The sequence below is a fragment of the Fusarium mangiferae genome (assembly GCF_900044065.1).
Source record: "Fusarium mangiferae strain MRC7560 genome assembly, contig: FMAN_scaffold015, whole genome shotgun sequence".
NCBI lineage: Eukaryota > Fungi > Ascomycota > Sordariomycetes > Hypocreales > Nectriaceae > Fusarium > Fusarium mangiferae.
Genome location: NW_024573935.1, coordinates 1,024,187 through 1,043,755, shown reverse-complemented (window position 1 = coordinate 1,043,755; position 19,569 = coordinate 1,024,187). Strand labels below are relative to the sequence as shown.

The 19,569-nt window shown below is 48.6% G+C and overlaps 7 protein-coding genes across 7 annotated transcripts; 3 read left to right on the top strand and 4 right to left on the bottom strand.

The window, feature by feature from the left end:
• Positions 1 to 1,031: 1,031 nt before the first annotated feature.
• On the bottom strand, positions 1,032 to 2,155 carry FMAN_12956 (uncharacterized protein; the record flags this gene model as incomplete). The annotated part of the gene is made up of 2 exons (XM_041823458.1): positions 1,032 to 1,518; positions 1,569 to 2,155. 2 exons carry the CDS (start codon positions 2,153 to 2,155, stop codon positions 1,032 to 1,034), a joined length of 1,074 nt encoding a protein of 357 aa, XP_041689036.1.
• A 594-nt stretch (positions 2,156 to 2,749) lies between these two features.
• FMAN_12955 (uncharacterized protein) lies at positions 2,750 to 4,847 on the bottom strand (the record flags this gene model as incomplete). Its single annotated transcript, XM_041823457.1, has 2 exons — positions 2,750 to 4,482; positions 4,547 to 4,847. The coding sequence occupies 2 exons, from the start codon at positions 4,845 to 4,847 to the stop codon at positions 2,750 to 2,752; spliced, it is 2,034 nt and encodes a 677-aa protein (XP_041689035.1).
• Positions 4,848 to 6,131: 1,284 nt separating this feature from the next.
• FMAN_12954 (putative SUC2-invertase (sucrose hydrolyzing enzyme)) lies at positions 6,132 to 8,201 on the bottom strand (the record flags this gene model as incomplete). The annotated part of the gene is made up of 1 exon (XM_041823455.1): positions 6,132 to 8,201. One exon carries the CDS (start codon positions 8,199 to 8,201, stop codon positions 6,132 to 6,134), a length of 2,070 nt encoding a protein of 689 aa, XP_041689034.1.
• Positions 8,202 to 9,774: 1,573 nt separating this feature from the next.
• On the top strand, positions 9,775 to 11,382 carry FMAN_12953 (uncharacterized protein; the record flags this gene model as incomplete). Its single annotated transcript, XM_041823454.1, has 1 exon — positions 9,775 to 11,382. The coding sequence occupies one exon, from the start codon at positions 9,775 to 9,777 to the stop codon at positions 11,380 to 11,382; it is 1,608 nt and encodes a 535-aa protein (XP_041689033.1).
• A 702-nt stretch (positions 11,383 to 12,084) lies between these two features.
• On the top strand, positions 12,085 to 13,145 carry FMAN_12952 (uncharacterized protein; the record flags this gene model as incomplete). The annotated part of the gene is made up of 2 exons (XM_041823453.1): positions 12,085 to 12,587; positions 12,638 to 13,145. The coding sequence occupies 2 exons, from the start codon at positions 12,085 to 12,087 to the stop codon at positions 13,143 to 13,145; spliced, it is 1,011 nt and encodes a 336-aa protein (XP_041689032.1).
• Positions 13,146 to 15,236: 2,091 nt separating this feature from the next.
• Positions 15,237 to 17,055, top strand: FMAN_12951 (putative RCO3 glucose transporter; the record flags this gene model as incomplete). The annotated part of the gene is made up of 4 exons (XM_041823452.1): positions 15,237 to 15,346; positions 15,402 to 16,222; positions 16,287 to 16,300; positions 16,357 to 17,055. 4 exons carry the CDS (start codon positions 15,237 to 15,239, stop codon positions 17,053 to 17,055), a joined length of 1,644 nt encoding a protein of 547 aa, XP_041689031.1.
• A 1,390-nt stretch (positions 17,056 to 18,445) lies between these two features.
• On the bottom strand, positions 18,446 to 19,340 carry FMAN_12950 (uncharacterized protein; the record flags this gene model as incomplete). The annotated part of the gene is made up of 2 exons (XM_041823451.1): positions 18,446 to 18,738; positions 18,788 to 19,340. The coding sequence occupies 2 exons, from the start codon at positions 19,338 to 19,340 to the stop codon at positions 18,446 to 18,448; spliced, it is 846 nt and encodes a 281-aa protein (XP_041689030.1).
• Positions 19,341 to 19,569: the final 229 nt, after the last annotated feature.

Below are 19,569 nucleotides of genomic sequence, written 5' to 3'. Positions count from 1 at the left end.
TCTTGCATGCGAATCATATCTCCCCTCAATACTCTTGTACGAGTCGCATCTCTTATTTCTTTCGTGATTTATACTCCCTTTTCTACAAATTGTGGTATGATACCTTGGTTGTGAGCTAGATGTGTTGTTTGTAGATGAGACGTACGGCTGAAAGTTCAAATCAGCATAGAGAATCTAATGTCGTAATTGCTTGTGTCTGGCGTCAAGGCTTGGAATTGAAACATCATGTGTACTTTATTGGTTACTACACGCAAAATGAAAATCGTCATTCCTAACCATAGTACTGACGATGTAGGTCAGGATAGTCATCATCCGTTTCAACACCCTCGTCTAAAGCCTCAAATACATCGTCGATAGACACGTCACCAACCTGTTCACTAACCTGAGTATCCTGTGGGGCCTCTATCCAACAACCTCTGAACGGATCGAACTCAGACTCTTGATCATCCTTGCGTGATTGATGGCTGAGAGCTTGAGGCGCCATGGGCAACTGAATCTGATGTCGAGGTACCTGCGGATTCGTCTTGACACGGATATCGACGCCGTTTCGCCAGCTAACCTCATATAATTTCGTAAGTGGAGGGGTGTTGTTCTCATCATCTGAAACCTCAGGAAAGATGGCCTTCAGCGATGGAAGCTTGTTCGAGAGTATTATGCGTATTAAAACATCCTCCTCCATTTCCAATGAGGTAATCTCCTCGGAATTTCCTAACACAAGAACCTCGAGGGAAGGAGGGAACAAACCTGCTATCAACTCAGCGCAGTCTTGGTGCTTACTGACATCTTTCTAGACTTCTGCCAACTCCCGAAATTCCCCCTGCTGGTCACCCCAAGGAAAGTCGTAGTAAGCAAATGTCAGGAGATCATTTATCTCGACGTGAATTTGGCGCAGCTTTATGCATTCGTGTACTGGAATCTCATCACCAAGTCGATAAAGTGTACAACGATATCCTTGAAGTTCGGCAGCTTCGTAGATCATGATGCTTTCGAGCGACTCGTGTTGTTCTTGGACCATGAACTCTAATTGTATGTCACAGTCGCTGATTTGGCCGAACCTGATGCTGCCACCAATGAATAGTGTATGACTTAAGAGCTTTCGGCGCTGCGGCTAGCTCCGCAGTATTTTCGTAGTCGCCAGTGTCTTTGAGATACAGATTCTCGACCGTGGAGCATCGAGCCGGCAGTTCATCAGCTGCGTCTCGAAGACTGATCGTGATTGAAGATTCGAGTGCTCCATCGTTTCGAAGATGCCTGTTCGCAGAAAGATCGCCCTCTCCGTCAATCTCGGGGTGATCTTGTGCCCGTAGCCCTCGAAAATACAAGGATCTGAGGTTTGGAAGTTTCATCAGACCTCTGAAAGAGCTGCGAGAGTACCAGACATATACAACGTCGTCATCAAGACAAGTCTTTGATGTTAGGCCTACAGCAACATCTCGGAGGCTTTGAAGGCCTGGAGGCCACGCGCTATGAATCCAGCTCTTCCCTATAACAAACGTGAGCCAGTGAAGACACCGGCGGCTGTGGTATGTGAGACGCGGACTTGATCTCATGACAGAGTCATTGCTTACCTTTCGACCTTGTCGTGTCGGTTGTACAGAAGCTTTAGGCTTTCTAGCCGAGGGCATAAAACAATAAGCAGCATCTGCATGACGCTATCGCAGCCTCGCTCAAATTCGACGCGTGCCCAGTCCACCAGGTCCTCTGGCAAGCCTAGTTCCTCCTGCATAATCTTCAAGTAGTGAGCCAGCTCCCATCGAGGAATCACCCACTCCAAGCGTGGTACTTTAGAAAACACATGCCGTCGCCTTTGCCTTGGGACTCCAGCCTGCTCAGCTGTTTCGGATAAAGACCAAGGTCTCCATTCAGCCCAGTCCCACCTCGAGCCCCAGAGCTCAATATGTTTGACATGCCAGGCGTCGATGGGGCTGGCGATACCAGAGGCGCTACGAAGAAGGGTAGGGATGCTCGAGGGGTCAAGGTCTGAGATAACAGAGAATTTCCGATGGGCTTCTCGATGATGGGTAAGAATCCTCTTCGCGCATTTGAAAAGATGACTGCATACGCAGGCCAAGTTTAAATGAGTGGATGGGTCAGCAAGGTCGATGATGCGGGTGACAAGCTCAGTTGGTAGACTCAAGAGCATAGGAGAGGGCATTTTAGGTATTACTGAGGGAATGCACAAATATTCGTTTGAGGATCAAGGTTAGGAAATGTTGTAGGCTGACGGTCTCTTTTCCCCATCAGTGGATCCACCAACGAGGAAAATGTCATCCGCAATTAGGCAGCCATTGCCAAGAGATATTCCGTTAACATCCTTTTAGGTTAGCTTATGTGTCAGGTGATATATAATAGTATGTATCTATATAAAACTTAGGCGGATACATTGTTTAGGCAAGAATCTGATATTGGATTAGAATCAATTATTCGAAACTTTGTGGTGCCGCGCGTCTATTACTTTCAAGTCCTCTCAGTACTAAGATCTTAGCACGTTGCACCTTCAACAACTCTGACCTTATTCTCCGTCTCAAAGAGAAGATCATGTATTTACAATGCTTTACATTCTAGGCACAAGCATCTTCAGACAGTATAGAACACTCTTTTAGCACTCCCTCTTGGTACTTCTCGCTTCTTACTCGCCATCCTCGGGGACTCTCTTCTTAAGCAACAACTTCTGATATACTGTAAGGACCAGCAGCAACGGTCATATGTGCATGACGTTGACAATGTCTGCCCCTGAGTACCATATTGACTAAGGATGAATATCATAATAGACACAAGTACAGGTCGTAGGCCATTCGTCCGGATAGGAGATCGCAATATATTGAGTCCCCGGATTGGTAGTTAGAACTATCTGTACCGTCTCAATGCTCGCCCCCTTAAAAAGTGCAAATCCCTTACTCGTCGTTTGAAAGCCGCCAACTCGGATATACTTAGTGGGTGTCTGACTAGGATGCAAAACAATGCCATACCCACGTCTTTCTCGGCGTGAACCCCCAGACAGGCTTAGACTGCTTGTGAGTAATAACATGAACAACTCGTCACCACTCTCCTCAATCCCAGTCATATGCCAGTCTAGAAGGACCCATGCAATTCTTTGATCTTTTCTGGATACGTTCCAGTAATCGCACTGGGAGCCCTCAAAAGGGGCATGGAGTCTTGCAGGGGAGCTTGAGCCACGGATAATATTCGAGGGCAGAGGCAAGAGTTTCCCTTGTACGACTGCCACGCTGTCCCTGACCTCACCAAAAAGGTCCAATCCCTTCGGCACTGTCCAGGCAGTTATACCTGCTGTTTCATCTCTATCATCCAAAGGGCTTGCCATCATGTCGATTGCTTGCTTTCGCGCGGCCCAACTCCAAGATGGCATGGTACTGGTTTTATGCAGGTTTATAACTGCACTTCTAGTGGTTTGCATGGAGCTAATTGAAGATTGCCTCCAGCATAATCCAAAAGCAAGAAACTGTTTGAAGATGCCCGCTAGATAGTCCTCAGGGCCGTAACCCATCATTCTCGCTATACCGGAAATGGCAGGCAATCTATCAGTTTCGTAACACAAGTCGAGGGCTGCATACTTGGTGACTATGTCGTACCAGCTCTGGAATCTGTCTCTGGCATCAGACGGGAAATGCGTTAGGCCAGTTTCTAGGTGACCCGGACCCTCTGGACTTCCAGCTTCGCATGTGACTCGGTCAGGGCACGAGTAGTACAGTTGCGAGCCGCAAAACGTCAGCTTTCGCACGGACAGCATGGCTTCTTGAAAGGTCCACGCTCTCTGGCTCCATCTTGTCTCTATACTAATCAGCTCATCAAAGGTTTTGTCTATCCCTTTTTCCATATAAAAAGTTGGATTGGCAAGTCCGCTCAGCCGAATGTTGAACGTTCCCTGGATCGTGGGATTGACCTTCGATGCAAATAGTACTGTGATTGACTTCGGCACGCGGTGAATGAAGCCCACTTGGCAGGATGGCGACGAAGCTGCGCATATCGTAAGGTAAGCGTATCGGTAGACATCTTTAATAGTCGATGATTCCCGTTCCCAATCCAGTCTGTCACCTTGGATGATGCAGAGAGAATCCACCCAGGGATAAGGAATCGATAGAGTCCTCGCTACAACTATCGCATCACGTATGACATGGGTCAATGAGTCTAATGGAAATCCGGCCTTTCGTTGTTCGATGTTATGAGCTCGAGTCCTTGACTGCGCCTTTGCGTCATCAGGCGGACCCCAACAATAGCTTAGAGTAGCGTATCTCGGTGCTCTCCGTCGTAGCCGGTAGTCGGTAATCACCAAGTGAGGTTGAACACCCTTATCAGTACCGACGGCAATGAGACGGGTTGGTAGAAAGCCGCTAACATTATTCACATTGTGATCGTGAGTGTCCTCGCAATGGGCTATTTCTTGTTGAATCATATTAATGTTTGCCGCATGCAATGCATATTGTATTAATGGTGGTTTCATGTTCAACCACTCAGCGCATTTGTCTGCATGGATCCGCTGTCAGACCAGTATCTAAGAGTTTGCTAGGAATGAAGCTGAAAAAAATACCTGAGTTTCCATCGATTGCAAACCTCAATGGTCGCAATTCGTCAAGGATGGGGTCCGAGTTCCGGAATCTGAGATATGCGATTATGCCGGTGAGGCCAAGTCGATTACTCATATTCAGGCTCCAGCGATATTTGACGTTGATTTCAATCGACGCCCCGATTTCCAAGCTGTAAAACTCTTGTATTGAACCTCTCAACAGATGACAGAAGCCGCATCCAAAGGAGGCCCCTGCTTGCAGCTTTGGGAGCTCTGGGTACTGGTCATTTACCGAGAAGACTGGGATATTTCCATGGCTCTCCATGTCTGGCTCGTCAAATGGAAGACTGAGAACGGGATATCCATTGTCAGTTTCTGCTCCTCGTCCACCCAAGGCCAGGTCGTCGATTTGCAAAGCTTTGCATCTGCGGCAAAGAGTAACAGCGTTTTGGGACATGTTGTGCAAAGATAAGGTTGGGCCTAAATCTTGGGTTGAAAGATGAAAGTGTGGGGTTTGGTGCGGAGTCTGATGAATGATATGTTTCGCTAAGGATGTCTCACTTTATTGGTTTACCGTAATGTGCCATGAGTGCACAAAAGCGTTGCTCCGATAACCAATAAAAATGCTGATGTCGTTGAGACATTGATTGTTAGTATATACATGAGCTACTACCTAAAATGCAAGCTTGATCAGGTATACCCCATCGCGGCTGATCGATAATAGTGCTTGCCTACTGGGTATCTAAGCCTTGTGGGCTTAACTCATACGTTTTAGCAATCATCGTATCATGTCTTGACGGCAGGTTTGTCAACCTCAAACAGGCCCCTAGAGTCCCAACATAAGACGGCTTTCATCAAGTTGCCAGTACCGAGACACTGGCTAGATATAGTGAGACGATTCCTCATGGTTTCATTGCGGTATCTTAGTAATACTAGATGTTTATAGATGGAGTAGGTCTCGTTACAAAGACTAGCTAACTGAACTGGAGTGAGTAAAGTCAAGAGACGTTAGCCTTCATTGGCTTGTGTAAGCGACCCTAATGGCCATCCCTGTATGGATTGAAACATAAACTGCCTTCAGACTCTGCGTACTTACCAATTTACAATTCGACTTCTTGACACATTTACTTAGGCGGAGGGCTCTTTCAGATCCTCAACCCTTTTACGCATAGTTTCATCGCAATATCTTAGTATCTATCTTAGCTCAGTATATCCATAAATATAAACAGCATGGTAAAGATATCGCTCCGTGAATTAGTAGAAAAATAAACATTGTGATAGCATCTTCTGATTTAAAGTCAAAAAGCAAAAGGGTCTCAGGCCAGTGGATCAACGTAGATGAACAATGGATATAAGTCCTACATAACATAATTCACCCTTGGTTTTCCTTTGCTTTTGTCAGGCTTTGCTATATAGTATTATATTAGCATAGTGTGAAGTGTGGAGTATTGGCAATGTTACAGGTGCCTATAAAAGTATATTCAAGATGATTTATATATAAATATAAAGTGCCATCTCGTATTGTCTAGTATTGATAGCTATAGAAGGAGTTACGTGTCATGTTTCTTCTTTCTTTCTCCCATTGCCTATACCCTCTACAAGCTTACTACTAATACGATCCTCTCCACGCCGAAGATACCGAGTGCACCTCTATCTTCACGTCCTTCACAACGCCCACAGAAAATAGCGATACCCCCGTGCTGGAGTCCGGAGGAAAGATTTGTGCTGTTATCGCCTCTTCGCCACGCCCGCCAAACACCTCGACCGATGACCAATCTAGCAGAATGCGTAGTTTGACCTTTCCGTCCTTGACAGGCAGCGGAGCGTAATATACGCCCGAGAATGAAGTGCTGAAAGAAGAATCACCAGATGATTCGCGATTAACGAACATCTGATTGGTATCGAAGTCATAGCCGATAGCAGTGCCGTACGTCTTGCCGTCCGTTCGCACGTTGAGGCCCAGCATCTTGGACTCTTTGCCAGCAGCAAAAGTCAAGGTTATGTCCAAGGCCTTTCCAGACACTGGGAGAGTCAAATTGCCCGAGCGAGTTGAACGCCACTGATTCTTATACAGCATTCTTTTGCTCTCCAAGGTTTGCAGGTTAGGGTGTGGCTTCTGTATTAGGCGTGCCCTGCCGTCAACGGTTTCAAGTGTCAAGACCCGAGGAATGCTCATCGCGCTTCGCCATGGGGACGTGGGAATGTCCACTGCGTAGGCCCAATCGTTCATCCAGGCCACGGCCACGCGCTCGTAATCAGAGAGTCCATTGTAGGTGGCAGCAGCATAGTAATCAGGACCGTAGTCCACCCAGTTAGCTTGTGGCGGGAGTGGTTTGTCTGTGAAGACTATTTCGCCTACGTCAAGATGGCCCCAGCCTCCTGTGGCGCGATCAACGATTTCGATGTATGCAGTCTTGCCAATGAGGTTGGCGACGTTCCAGCTCGCCCATATGACATCGCCTCCGTTGACACCAGTGGTTGATCGTACTACCTGTCCGTCCACAATCAGGTTGATGGCAGTCTCTTGATCGGCTGAGGTACCGTACGTCTCTGGATTGTACGGATTGTTGCAACAGCCGATCTTGAAGGCAATGTAATTCTTGGAGACAGTAAACTTCTTGGAGGTGAGAGATCCAACAGATTTGTCACCCTTGTCCCATAACGTGAGTACCTGGCCGTTGCTAGGCTGTTGTTGGACGAAATCACCGGTTGCTTTCCAGCTTGATTCGGCGAAGCTGGTTTCATTCCAATCTTCATATACGACACTGTCTTCTGGAGCAGACGCATCGTAAACATTATTGGCATCTGCTGTGAATGTTGTTCCATCAAAAGTGCCAACCACATACTGGGTTCCTGATCCGCCAGCATGCGCGGGCCCGCCAGGATTGAGTCCGATGACCATCACCCACTTAGTTCTGGACTTTTTACCATCCACAGGAAGCTGAAACAAGCTGGGACACTCCCACTGACCACCAACTGCATTGACGGGGCCAAATTCACTGACATGTTCCCAGGCCGTCAGGTTTTTGGAGGTGTAGATAAGCAGTTTGTGAAGGTTGGGCAGTGAAACGGTCATGACCCAGTGCTTGCTTGGTGCGTACCAGAAGACGAATGGATCGCGGAAGTTGAGATATTGGTCGGCATATTGGCTGGGAGGCTCTAGGATGACTGGGTTGTCAGGATACTCTGTCCAAGACAGGCCGTTGTCTGTACTGAAGGCGATCGACTGAGATTCCTGGCCGGCCCGGACGGTCTTATTGCTTGGCAGGGTCATATCTGACGTATAATGCGATGTATAGACTGCCACTAGAGGAGGTCTCTTTCTATGTCCAAGACCTGAAGTCAAAGCGTCGTCAGAGACAGCACTTCCGGAGTAGTACAGTTCATTCAACGATCCTGCTGGAGAGTCGAAGGCATTGAGAGCGACAGGCAACTCTTTCCAGCGCATCAGATCGTCGCTGACTGCATGTCCCCAGGAAATATTTCCCCAGACATCGCCTGTGGGGTTGTACTGAAAGTACATATGATATTTCCCCTTATGATAGATTAGGCCATTTGGGTCATTCATCCAGTTCTTGGCTGGGGTGAAGTGATACTGAGGACGATAGTCCTCGGTGTAAGATGTTGCACTGGCGATTGCCAGAAAGCAAGGGAGAAGAAGGGAGAGTTGAAGTTGCATCTTTGACTGACTGTGTTGAGTTGATGTTTGTGCAGTGGAATAGTAGAGAAATCATGCAGGATTTATACATCTATGATCTCGTCTTGGGAGATGGAAGTAGTGGATCACACTGATGTCTGGTCTCAACTTGGGATGTGAAAGACTTGGTGTTGTCTGTCAGTTGTTTCGGCCTGGCCGTATCGAAGCAGGGATTGAAGCATTCCTGATCGATAATCATTGGTGACGCTTTCATGGGTTCGGACTATGCGCGATTAAACTCTGAACTAAGTATAGATGTAGCTGCGTGCCTAGATGTCCAGGTGGAATGGCACCTTGCTTGAAATTGGACTGGCAGATATCCAGAGACCCTGGGGCCTCTGAAGATAGCTTCGGTAATAAGTCTAGGTAACTCAATAGTCGGGCGAAATATGTGGACAATGCGGACTCTAAGTACCGTATTCTACCTTCCGTTCCCAGATTAGAAGGGTTGCGGCCGCTCAACCAAAGCTCATTCCATGTCACTTCGATTTGTGTGGCTTCGATATATGACATGATTACTTTGGTCTTATTGGTTGAGTCAGTAACCTCGCTTCTGATGTGTTGGCGCAAGGCCCCTGCAGTTAACAAGACTCATATGAGGCATTTACGAGTAATAGATGTGGAGTTGGGAAGAGAGATCACGACGTTGTGATCTCCTCTTCCCTTCTTGATGATCCCATGTTAGCTGGGATAGTGTATTTAGTGACAGTAGGCGTGCACTGACATGTGAATCTGCCAGGTATGGCCTTGTACATAATTCCGCAGTTTCTAGCGGCTTTCCAGAATGCGCGGGGGCATCAACTACTGCACCTCGCTACTAGCTAGCGTGGCAGCTAAACATAGGGCCCCGCACCAACTTCAAGCATGTACGAGTCATGCTCATGCTGCATTCAACAGATGACGACACCGACGGGGCTCTTCCTAACTTATGGTGACCATGTCGAGCAGCCCGAAAGGGTGATGAAGTTCAGTATTATCACCTGCCCCAAATGGTCCTAACACCAAGTAGTCAGAGCTCCCTGAGAATCGTAGTAACCAGGGTCTACTGCCTTTGTCTTGCTATTCTGTATATCTCGTCCCCGCATCCTCCCTCTCCTGGTATATCATTCCCTCTTCCATCACTTCCCCGCATCTTTGCAACCTCTTCGTAGCTTGAGCTCGTTCCAACATCTGCACCTAGCTAGGCGGTGACTCCGCATAATGAAGATCGAAGTAATATTGTCCCACGCGTGCGGAGGCTTCAACATGGTATTACTTGGTCATGGGCACATTTGGGCGCCTGATCGCTATGAGACAGATCGGCATCCCTCTAGTTGTTGTGAACAAGGACGACCAGTCATTGGTTTTAGACCGTCCTCTTGATATGCTGGGGCTCAATCTGATCTGGAGGGGAAATACTACGTTGATTCATGAAGGCTGATGTCGTGTAGACCTTTCGTCAGGTTAATCATTTCTCAGTTGAATGGCCTATATAAGTATGAACAATGAGGACATTGACATTATTTGCTTTGCCAGCTAGCACAACAATCTAAAGCCTCGTACTTTCATCGTTACCATGCTGAGATTTCTCGCACTTGTCCCGCGGACGCTGGCGTTCCGTCTCTTTCCACTCCTGTTATTCATCTTGTATGCCAGTGCAGTACCACTTGCTACCACTAACACCCGGCCCAGCTATCACATCACACCTGAGAAGAAATGGATGAATGATCCCCAAAGACCGTTCTTCCTGGGGGACGAATGGCATCTATACTACCTATACAACTCCAACTTCGATAGCTCAAACCCCGGTTCAGGGGGGACAGAGTGGTATCACATCACAAGCACCGACATGATCCACTGGACTCGCCGGGGCGTAGCGATTGAGAAGTACAAACCGAACCCTCCCAGTGGCATTGTACTTGGCGACATCGAGACCGGCAGCGCCGTGGTCGATACAAACAACACCGCTGGCTTTGGCCGGAATGCTGTCGTGGCCATTGTTACACAGATGTCAGGTGGACTGCAACAGCAATCTCTTTTCTATTCCACCGACAACGGGTACAGCTTTATCCCTTATGAAGGGAATCCCGTAATGCCAAACCCAACCCCAACTACAAAACCTGCGTTTCGAGATCCCAAGATCTTCTGGGATGCCAAAGAAGGGCATTGGGTTATGTCTCTCGCAGAGGGTGACAAGATTGGTTTCTACACATCTGCAGATCTGAAGACCTGGGCGTATGTATCCGAATTTAGGCCTGAGAATGCTGGCGTAGACCTTGGCACCCTCGAATGCCCAGATCTGTATCAGATGGATTTAGACGGAGACAGCACAAAGCGCACCTGGATTCTCGCGTTAGGCGCTAACGGCTATCGCTACAACAGGACGACGGGTACTGCATATTGGATCGGGAATTGGGATGGGAACGGCTTCACGGCTACAGAAAGCTTTCCGCAGTGGATGGATGACGGGCCTGATTTCTACGCCACGGTCAGCTGGGAGAACCCTAACGACAGATACGGCAGCCGCTATGCCATTGCCTGGATGAATAACTGGGATTATGCAGCTTCACTGCCATATTACGCGGATTTCGCAGGTCAGGACAGTCTAGTCCGGGAGGTCAAACTCAAGACCATCAACGGTTCTCCCACGTTGGTCAGCATCCCAATAGGAGGGTATGAGGATATTCTTGCATCCACTCAGTCCGTGAGCGACAAGACCATTACAACAGATCCTGCGTCTGCATCCCTCCCCAGCGACATGGAGCAAGGGGCATACATGATCCGCGCCACGGTCTCCAAGAATGCCGGCGACAAGGGCAACGAGGTCCGCTTTATCATCAAATCAGACGGGGCTTTTAGCACGACTGTCGGCTATGACTTTGTGCATTCCCAGGCTTTTCTGGTCAGAGACTCAGACGGTGCTGCGACGGATTCCATGGCCGCGGGTCCGAAGCAGGCGTACGATACTGTGCGCACAGCACCGGATCCGTCAGGAGGGAGTACGGTCAAGCTGACCATATATGTGGATTGGAATTCGGTGGAGATATTCGTCAACGATGGTGTAGCAGTGTTGTCGGGGCTGATTTATCCGAATCAAGGGGCCAGTGGCGTTCAGGTCGTGTCAGATACAGGAAGTTTGACGTTGGTTTCGTTTAGCTATGCGGCTTGTGGGAGCATTTACTAGGTGTTCGTGCATTAACTCCGGATGCGCTGTTGAAATCGGCAGAGTCAAGACTGGTGGTATCAGCACGAAGCAGGACATGATCTAGCAATGACCTGGATAGGGGACTGGCCCAGTCCCAATTGGCCAGGTCCAATAAAGTCTGTGCTTGAGATTTTCGCTAGCAATGGGATGGTGTTTTCGGCTCCTAACTTTCCAGGCCTGGCCTAGTCGCGAGTAGTGGTCACTTGGCCCCAGCTGGTGCCGATTGATTCGTCCTCTGCGGTGTGATGTGGTGTGACGAATGCTTGCTGCTCTTCTCATCGGCTAGTTTAGTCTTCACAGCGTTGGCCGTTGCCGTTGACCCGAGGACCTGCGTAGCGTGCCACCCGAAAACCAAGCACTGTACGAAGAACAAACTAAGAGTACGTGCCCCCCTACTACATCGCCGTAGTGTTGCATTAAGCATCCCCGCGACCCCAGCCCAGGCTAGCCGTAGCGTGGGGATGAGCAAAATAGCGTCCAGCAAGCCTGCTTAGGCCTGCACCCACTGGAGCTAGCGGTTCAGCAAAGGCGGGGTAAGGCAATGGCTTGGGTCCTGTTGATCTCTATTAATATGCACGGTCTCGTCTCCACCCTGAGACTCTCTCGTTCCTTATCGTTCGGTTACTCCGTGCACACAGAACCACTCTCTTGTTCATCCATGTCTTAGCCTGCCGTGTCGCAATGTCAGTTCCTGCGGCATGGCCCTCGAGCCCGGCGAAGCTCACCCTGGAAGCTTGGTCGCAAGGCTGTATGATTGGCGCTTTAATCATCATGATCGGTATTACGTTAGCTAATATGCGACGCGGCGTCATGTTACATAAACTTATCTTGATCGAGGTGAGCATCTCTATCGGCATCGCATTCAATAGACAATTATCTCACAATTTCTCCAAGCTCCTTCTGGCGATGCCAAATGGATTCTTTACCTTTTTCGACCCTCCGACCTGGGGATGGTATCTTTCCTCGACTGTCATTTTCCTCATCATCTCGTGGAATCTGCACAACGTCATCGCCTGGATGAAGAACAAGCCCTTTCTCTCAAAGCGAAATAATGCTATATACATCGGCAGTATCATACTAGTCCAACCCTACTGGGTCCTTGAGATCTATGCCAACTTCACCTACTTCAACACTCCTAATACTCATCTTTTCTCCTCAACCCGACCGCTTGAGGCCGTCTGCCGGTCAGCATCACTACTTAGAAATTCTGAGTACTTTGACTGACGCATCTTAGCGATCCGTGGTGGATCTTTACTGCCATCAACCTATTCTGGAACATAAAATACCGTTACGAGTTCAAGCCTCTGGAACTTATCCGCATATCCCCTCGTTTCGGTCTTTTACTCCTGAGCATGTCTCTCAGTATTATCTTTATTATTGTCGATCTTCTTTCCGTCACGCCTGTCATCCCGATCGGCTATATAAATCCGTTCTGGAAATTTGCATTTATCTTCAAATGTTTCACCGATACGATCGTTCTAGACGACTTCAAAACCGCACTAGACAAACTAAGTCGGTACAAAATGGATCAAAACTATCCGCTCCCGTTCAGCAGGCCTAGCAGTCAGATACAACACCAGATACCGAGGCCAGGCGGGGATATCTTTCATGATAGATGTTGTCGTGAAAGTGTAAGCGTGACAGTTGAGCATTTGGAGGGGGCTGGCGATTCTATAATCAGTGCTCCGGCACGCGTAAAGGGGTTTCCTAATGCTGGGCTTCTAGGCAGAGCGCCTTCATAAAGCCCCAGGATCACCTACGGGAGCAGCATCACGCTCAACTTCGCTAGAAGGTTCCATACAAATGCCATTGCTTTTATCCTCTGACCCAAATCAATGTGGTGACAAAAGCAAAGGTGCCGGAGATACTGAGTAATGTTTAGTCTCGGCCATTGAACTATGCTGTGTGATCAATGAGTAAGATCATTGGAGGGGGATTATGCACCAGATTCCTTATACCAGGGCATCAACATGCAAACCCCTCCATTTACAACCTCGGAGTACTACCGCTTTGGCTCCAAAGCCGGAACCGAACGTGCTTATGGGTCAGGAGGACATTGGCCAAAACCAACTTCCTGAAGCATTAGAGCTGTGGAGAGGGCATGCCAACAACAGTAACTAGGGTCTGATAAGCTAAAGCTAGGGTGGTTCTGGAAACGCAGCGTAGGACGTTCCATGCATGCACAGTCGGGGATATGGCGGACGGTATGTATCATTCGGTATCACCGGATGATTCGGAGTGGGTAAGATGCAGGGAAGATGATGCTTACCAGACCAAAATCCCCTCATAACCTAGTCGTTTGCAACTTGTCATAATTCTAGCAGAGCTTTGACAATTCCCGCAGGCGAGATGAAGCACGGATCAAGCGCTTGCTCAAGCTTGGAGATTCATCACTCAGGTAGCGCCCGTCGAGCATCGACCATGCGCTTAGTGCATTGGCGGGGTGTTTATGTTATCGAATCCGATAGGCCAGGTCAAATGGGAAATGACGATCACCACGCCAGGATGTCAGATCATAGTGGAAATAGAATATGTATAGAAGGACAGAAGAGTATTGGCTAAGAAAGTACGGTTCGGCTTGCGGGCTGCGTGGGACTTACGGGTTACCATATGTGTGCTAGCCGACTTTAGGGCCTCATGGTGCTGCACACGCTACAGTTTGGTGGTGCTCTCGCAATGCACAGCGCTTCTAATGGAAACAACGCTAGTAAGCGACCTGTCTGCTAATGGGCTTCTGGAAAGTAAATGGAAGTTGGGATGACAGAGACGTCCACTTGCCAGTGTTACATCGTGTCTTCACGTCGGCGCGACAAATAGAAATCCTAGGCGGTCATTGGCAGGAATTAGGCGAGGTTGAAGTTGTGTCGATCAAGCTTGTTTTTGAATGGCGTATTAAACCCCATCAGGAATGACCTAATTATGCGGGGAGGTTGCAAGGAAGTAGATTCATGTCGCTAAGGGAGCACACTGCAGGTAGATACCCTACTTCTACCAGTCTTCCCTCGTCACTTAGACTCATCATCTACTCCGCATAGGGAAGGTATAATAGCGCTTATCTGAACCCAAAATGGCCCTAATTTTGTCGATCTTATGGCCAAGCTAAGAACTCCGCACGATAGCTCAGCTCTAACAGCCAACAGCCCAACCTCGCACCCAACATGATGCCATCCCCAGTTCCAAGTCCGATTGTAACTGCATTGTTGCGGGCAGAGATGCAGAAGACGGAGATTCGATAGTTCAAGTTAGCTCCGGCTTGCCCGACACATTCTAGAAACATTCTAGGGTCAAGATCGCCCGGCTTCGCTGTTCCAGCTGCGTATTCATGTCCGAGTCACGCATAATCCTGGCTCATTTGTAGAATCTTTGAAGCAACGGATGAACTACCTTGGTGATGCTAGACATGATTAGCTCTATTCGGAGTCTTTGTGCTTCGATATCTCCGGGGTTGGGGATAATGGATAATGCTTCTCAAAGCTTATCAACACCAACCGGAGTGAAGCTCAATCACGGTGGATCTCAATGGATGGCTTGGCAGGCATGTGAGAATAACGTCGCCGACTCATCTTAGTCTTTCCTAAAGCTAGATGCGATCAAGAACATTGGCCAGGTCATGGATACTGGCCCCAGCTTCTTCATGGCTGCAATCACCAGAGCTCGGCCAAAGATCAAGATGAATCTCAAAACTGTGAAGAATCTATAAGAGGGAGGTTGTTTCCACGACCCAGATCATCTTTCCAACAGCAACCACTCTTCTCACAGTAGCAATACCTTCCCTTCTTCACTATTCTATCATCCATCTCAGCAACGGCTCGGTACCCTTCATCATTTCAAAGATGGGACTTCTCAGCAAAGTGTCTCTTTCGAGGCCCCAGGATGAACCTGGCAAGGCGTGGCCAGCCATCGCCGTGGGCTTCTTCGTTGCCTTTGGTGGTGTTCTCTTTGGGTTTGCCATCTCTTCCCTCTCTCGACAAGCTCAATGTAACTGACCTGTTCTGTAGCTATGATACTGGCACTATCAGCGGTATCTTGGCTATGCCTTACTGGCAGCGTGAATTCAGCACAGGTTATATTGATGCTGACGGAAACCCCAACGTCACTTCGTCTCAGGAATCAGCTATCGTGTCTATTCTCTCTGCGGGCACCTTTTTCGGTGCCCTTGCCTCGCCTCTCTTGTCTGATTGGCTTGGTCGTCGCCCTGGTCTGATGATCTCGACTTGGGTCTTCAACCTTGGAGTTGTCTTGCATACTATCGCGACCGATATTCCGTTGTTTCTGGCAGGCCGCTTCTTTGCTGGCTTCGGTGTTGGTCTTATCTCTGCTACGAGTATGAACTATGTTTACCCCAGTGTTGCAGCGGCTAACTCTGCTCAAGTTCCTCTCTATCAGTCTGAAACAGCTCCCAAATGGATCCGTGGTGCTATCGTTGGCTCCTACCAGTGGGCCATTACCATTGGCCTGCTTCTTGCCGCTGTTGTGAACAACGCGACTTCGAAACGGGATGATTCAGGCTCCTATCGAATTCCTATTGCGCTACAACTTGCTTGGTCTCTTATCCTCTTTACTGGACTGTTGTTTCTTCCAGAGACTCCGCGCTTCCTTGTAAAGAAAAGCCAGTTGGACAAGGCGGCGAACTCTCTTAGCCGTCTTCGAAGATTACCTGCCGATTCCCCGGAAGTTGCAAACGAACTCAACGAGGTTGTAGCAAACCATGAATTTGAGATGAGTCTTGGGCAGTCCTCTTATCTCCAATGCTTTAAGCCTCCCATGCTCAAGAGGCAGCTTACGGGTATGGGCGTTCAGGCGCTACAGCAGCTTACAGGTGAGCATAGCCCCAGCCTCAAGCAACTCCTGAAGTTTTTGAACAATTCTGACTGTTTATCTAGGTATCAACTTCATCGTAAGCTCAGTTAAAGTTACCTTCAAGAACCTTCGAGCCAGCTGACAATCATCTAGTTTTATTACGGCACCAAATACTTCCAGAATTCGGGTGTGTCTAGTGGCTTTGTCATCTCAATGATCACTTCAGCTATCAATGTTGCATCTACAGTGCCCGGCATGTATGCAATTGATAAATGGGGACGCCGACCTATGCTGTTATACGGCGCCATTGGCATGTCTATCTCTCAACTGATTGTTGCTGTCTGTGGCACTCTGTCTACCGGTCAGCATGATAACGGCGAGATTTTTATTAAGAATCTTGGCGGGCAACAAGCGGCTGTGGCCTTTGTTTGCATTTATATCTCCATCTTTGCAGCTACTTGGGGCCCCCTCGTTTGGGTGGTGACAGGAGAGATCTTTCCCCTGAAGACACGAGCTAAATCCCTTAGCATCACGACAGCGACAAATTGGCTACTTAACTGGGCTCTGGCTTATTCCACGCCATATATGGTCAACTATGGCGAGGGAAACGCAAACCTGCAGTCTAAGATCTTCTTTGTGTGGTTTGGTTGCTGCTTCCTATGCATTGCGTTCGTTTGGTTCTTTATTTACGAAACGAAAGGACTTACTTTGGAGCAAGTCGATCAGCTTTATGAGGAAGTAAGCGTCGCCCGCAAGTCGGTCCACTGGGTTCCGTCTACGTCCTGGGAAAGTCGACAGGGCCACAGCATGAAGAAAGAGGAGGATGCAGAGGTAGAGGAAGTTGGCAATTGAGGGCAACTTGGTGGAAGGTGTCCATAGTCTTGGAATCTGGGAACTGGTGAGCTCGAGGTGGCCCTTCATGGGAACAGTGGTTTTGTCCCAGATTCAGAAGATGTTCGGGAGGAGGACAACAGCAGTCAAGTCTTTTCTCATGTATTCTCCATTGGGAATTGCAGGCTGGCAGGTTTGATGATGGAATGTTGGAGGTACTTATGGTTGTTCGAATGTCTCTGCTTCTCTTCTTCGCTTGTCGGGCTTATTCATTTTTCTAGATAGCTTTCTTCTCTAGCTTAGAGAATACTCACTTCGTATCGCGTTGCGCAAATTGGAAATACTTGCGTGACAATGTATAACTACCTCCCGACGATCCAGTGGCAGTCTGTGCGCATAATCACATAACCAAATACTCAGTAATTAATCGAGATATCTTAGCGCCATTTGACACAATCAAGGTATGTTGTCAATTACTCAAGCCAAAGTACTTGTTAGAGAAACCTGCAAAGAAATCGGAGCTGGCGCGCAGGTAAGGTAGAGAGCTCTTCCTTGAGCTCTGAGCAAAGGCTTGAACAGTGTTAGATAGAACATTCTTGAGAAATTACCATATGATCCTAACAAAATCCTCATTCACCTAGACTTGAAACCCCTGAGCTTCAAAGGCCAGCCTTAAGTGACCAACCATCCACTATGCCAAAGCTACTAATCGGGCCTCCTTTTATTTTGGCCGAGTAGGATTAATTTGTGTATAGACTAATGGGTGCGTTCCCCTGTAGCAGACATGTTTGTGGGTGTAGGCAAAAGTTTAAGACTAACCTGATGTGCACGTCCCCCATGGGGTTGTGGTGGGATCATTTCGCGAATGTACGTCTGTGCATTCTAGCAGGAGCATCATGCAGGGCGATGGTCAGGAAGACGACCTGTTAAGATTTGAAGCTAGGCACTAGAGCACACAGTGCTTGTTTCATATCATACTAACACTACTACGGGCCGATTCGTGATCGTAGGAAGACTTCCGTGCACTAAACCCTGCCTCGCTTGCTCATCTGAGCTTTTGAGCCTGTGGCTGGCAGAGGGATGAGTCTCAGGAACTGCATTAAGGATTTTTGTGTCACTTCCTTCTGTTGAAAAAAAGCACTACGAATCAGGCCACGTGTTGGAGGAGTGCTGGAAGGCTTAGAATTTTGACTGGGTGAAAAGCTACCGTCCAAGACAGTGCCGCTCTGTATTGCAGCTGTCTTCGAGTTGTTATTATCGCACAATCCCATCTTCTTCATGTATCACCAGGCCCTACGTTAAGTAACCAATCATATGCTCCAATATACACGTTAGATCCAGATATTATTTGTTAATAGTTTTACTTTTATTCTCTATGAATTGTGTCCCATTCCATGATCCACGCAGCCATCTAGTTCTGTCCAAGCTCCTTGGCACGGTCGGCAGCTGCCTTGACAGCTTTGTCCACGATCTCCTTGAGGCCAGAGTTCTCAAAGCTAACAAGAGCAGCATGGGTAGTGCCGTTAGGGCTGGTGACGTTCTTTCGCAGCTGAGCGGGCTCATCAGAGGACTCAACGAGCATCTTTCCGGCACCGAGGCAGGTCTGTGTAGCAAGACGGGTAGCCTGCTCCTCAGAAAGACCAAGGCCGACACCGCTGGAGATGAGATGCTCGACGAAAGCGAAGAAGTAAGCAGGGCCAGAGCCTAGACATGTTAGCGATGGTGATACTGTAGGATATAATATTGAACATACCGGAGATGCCTGTGACGACGTCAAGGAGCTCCTCCTTATCAACCCACTCTGTAGCCTTGCTCACGCTCCCCAAAAGCGCAGACGTCAACTCCCTCTCCTCCTTGGTAACATCATCCGCCGCATAAAGGCCACTCGCACCCTCGCCCACAAGCGCAGGCGTGTTCGGCATAACGCGCACAATATGTGGCGCCTTTCCTGAGTCTCCCTTGAGCCACTGCGCAAAGCTGCCCAGCGTAATACCCGCCGCGATAGAAATAACAACAGGGAGACTATCCCTCTTGGCCCAAGCAGAGCTAAGCTCCTCGCAAACACCCTTGGCAACTTGAGGCTTCACAGCGAGGATGACGACGTCAGCGTCAGCGGCGGCTTCTTTGTTGTCGGCGGTGGTCTTGACACCTAGGTCGGCCATCTTGTTGCGGTTCACGTCCCAGGGCTCGGAGACGTAGATGTTGGATTTGGCGATGTTTTTGGCGAGGAGGCCACCGATGATGGCGGCAGCCATGTTGCCGCCGCCCAGGAAGGTGATTTTGGCGTCTTGTAGTGAGGGAGTCATTTTGATTGTGTTTGAGAGAGTGAGTGAAGGAAAGGGAGATGAGATTGGTGGTGGTTTATTTATCGTGGGGTTGAAGTTTGGTGATACGTAAAAGTTTGGGGCGATGGCCGACCCCGCATCGGATTAACCCTGCGCTACCCTTTTAGCTTTGGCGATGGAGCGATAACGGCCTGCAATGACTGGCGTGGAGAGGCAATTCGTGACAAATTTGGCAGCTTTTCATCGGCAT